This window comes from Oreochromis aureus, linkage group 19, assembly GCF_013358895.1.
Source record: "Oreochromis aureus strain Israel breed Guangdong linkage group 19, ZZ_aureus, whole genome shotgun sequence".
Taxonomy (NCBI): Eukaryota; Metazoa; Chordata; class Actinopteri; order Cichliformes; family Cichlidae; genus Oreochromis; species Oreochromis aureus.
In genome coordinates this window covers 3185380-3187969 of record NC_052960.1, presented here as the reverse complement: position 1 = coordinate 3187969, position 2590 = coordinate 3185380, and the positions used below count along the sequence as shown (strand labels likewise).

Sequence of the window (2590 nt, the reverse complement as noted above, 5' to 3'; positions counted from 1 at the left end):
GCAGCATTCCTTTTTGTTTCACCAACATAGACTACGTTTAAAACATCATGAGGAAGGTCCAAAACATGGATTACAAAAGGTCCAGAAACGACATAATTGCTTTGAAGGGCGGCCATTTCTGCAAAGTTCAAAAATAGACTCCCCTGTCAGAGATGTCAAGAAAATGTGCCCTGATCAGCTGGTGCGCCTCTGTGCGCCCCTTGCCCACTTCAACACCCTCCAAAGCCAAAGGGCCCCATTTTAAGCCCTCAGCGAGAATATATATATATATATATATATATATATATATATATATATATATATATATATATATATATATATATATATATATATATATTGCAGTGTTTTGTTTTGCATGGGCTCATCCGCAGGTTCACATAGAAAAAGTGGAAAGTGACAGTACTGTATTAGGTCCTACCACGTTCTGCCGTACAGGAGGTTTGAGCTGACCATGTTACTGGTGTAATCTACAGCAGATGTGTCTATCTGTGCCATGTTCAGCTGGCTGTGCAGTGAGGGAGGGCTGGGCGACATCTCTTCCAGCTCCAAAGTGTTCACCTGCTGCTGGTTTTGATGCTGGGTGAGGCTGTTGGTGGAGGATGCGAGCACGACTCCAGCTCCGCTCTGTTGTTGGCTTTGCTGTTGGTTCTGTTGTACCTGCTGCTGGTTCGGCGTTGGCGTATTTGAGCCGTTCTGGCACGGTTTACCGTCCTTCACCAGAACAGGCACGGCTACGCGCCTGGGGGACTGCGCCTGTTGTTGGCACAGAGAACCGTCCTGTTGCTGCTGCTGCATCTGTTGCGCTGCCTTGTCCTTGGCCTGGCGCTTCATCTTGTACCGGTGGTTCTGAAACCAGATCTTCACCTGAGTCGGCGTCAGGTGTATCATACTGGCCAGGTGCTCCCTTTCAGGCGCAGACAGGTATTTCTGTTGCTTAAACCTCCTCTCGAGCTCGTAGACCTGAGCCTGTGAGAACAGGACGCGCCGTTTCCTCCTGGGCGCAGCGTGGAGAGCCGGCATGGCTTTGGTGGCGTCCGCCATTCCTGTGAGACTCCCCATGCCGGTCATGTTCATACCTGTGGAAGGTCCCATGAATCTAGAAACTTAAAAATATACATACATATACATGCGTTCAATAAACAGAAGAGGAGAACACTATTTCGCCTGAAGTAGTCTTTATTGATTATTGGCTGAAGTTGGAAAATATAAACAAACCAAAAACATATGTGCTGTTGTTGTTGTTGCTGTTAATAATAATAATAATGATAATAATAATAATAATAATATTAATAATAATAATAATAATAATAATAATAATAACAATAATAATAATAATAAATTATCAAATTATTGCTTTAAAATTGTTTCTTATTCCTAAATTTAAAAAAAAAGTCGAGTCAGACTGAGCCAAAGAATGATCTCCTTTTCGGTTTTCATCAGCATAAACAGTCATTTAAAATTAGATATTTTGTAAAATAGCGGACAATATATATCATTTTTAAATTAACATATAAAAAACTAACAAAAAGAAACTACAGGTTAGTAGTCTGCGTTTTTATCTGTCACTCTCAAAATTCATTTGTGGTTTTACGAAGATTAAAAAAAAGTCTGAAAAGTGTTGATAAAAGCAGAATCGAACTTACTTGTGGAGTATCTTGGATCAGGGTTGGCGCTGTACCACCCTGTTGCTGCTGCGCTATTCCGCATGCTTTCCTGGTACGACGGAAGATCTCCCATGTTGCCAATGCTTCCATTGCAGTATCCTCCCATTGCGCTGTGGGAGAACTGGGAGACGCTGTGCGGCATGTGGTAAGTGCTGGCCACCGTGGCGTTATGGCCCATGGAGTGCTGTTGCATGCCGGTCTGAGACACCTGAGGCTGTCGGTAGGCTCCCAGTGGAGAGGTTAGGTTCCCTGCGCCGTCCATGCCACTAAACTTCTTGTAGGTCTCCTCGATTGGACTCAAAATATCTGTCACTGAAAAAGGCGTTGTGTGCTTTGGGCTCAACGACATGATTCAGAAAGCAGGTAGATTTTTGTGTTTGAGCAGATCAACCGTGTTGTTGTATCGGCTCTCTCCTTGGTGGATGTCTACGTAAGAGAGTGCTTGTAGTGCGCCTGAGATCCTATTGATCGCCTTGGAGAAGGAGGCGAGCCCAGGGCGCTCTTAGCCCGGGTTTATTGGAGCCAGGAGCCAGGTTTACGACAAACACAGGGGGCGGAGCAAAACTCCTAAACCAGCAAACAATAGTCATTGACATTTTAGGGAAATAATTCATGAAAACACACTTTGCTTTGTATTAACTAGTATACGCGAATAAAACTACGACACATATTCGCGATTCTGTGTTTGCAGCAGCTACATACAGGTGAGAATATCCCATTATGTTCCGCACATCAGCTGATCTGACCACATATGACTATTTTGCGTCAGTAGGGAATTCCACTCTTTCTAGAAACTTTGAGAGCACTTTGAACAGACATAAGGGCCACCGAGTATCATCAAAGAGTCACAATGAAGTTGTATGACCAGCTCGTTTATGCTTCTTAAGCATCATTTTACCCCAGCAGAGAGGAACAAGTCCAAATAA

At 43.6% G+C, this 2590-nt stretch overlaps 1 protein-coding gene across 2 annotated transcripts; it reads right to left on the bottom strand.

Annotated features, from left to right (window-relative positions):
• Positions 1 to 414: 414 nt before the first annotated feature.
• Positions 415 to 2013, bottom strand: nkx2.4a (NK2 homeobox 4a). Of its 2 annotated transcripts, XM_031728054.1 has the most exons (3): positions 1644 to 2013; positions 658 to 1103; positions 415 to 576 (listed from the first exon to the last, which is right to left on the bottom strand). In XM_031728054.1, the coding sequence occupies exons 1-3, from the start codon at positions 2011 to 2013 to the stop codon at positions 415 to 417; spliced, it is 978 nt and encodes a 325-aa protein (XP_031583914.1). The 2 variants fall into 2 exon arrangements, with proteins under 2 accessions (XP_031583914.1, XP_031583913.1); XM_031728053.1 differs by having other exon boundaries at positions 415 to 1103.
• Positions 2014 to 2590: the final 577 nt, after the last annotated feature.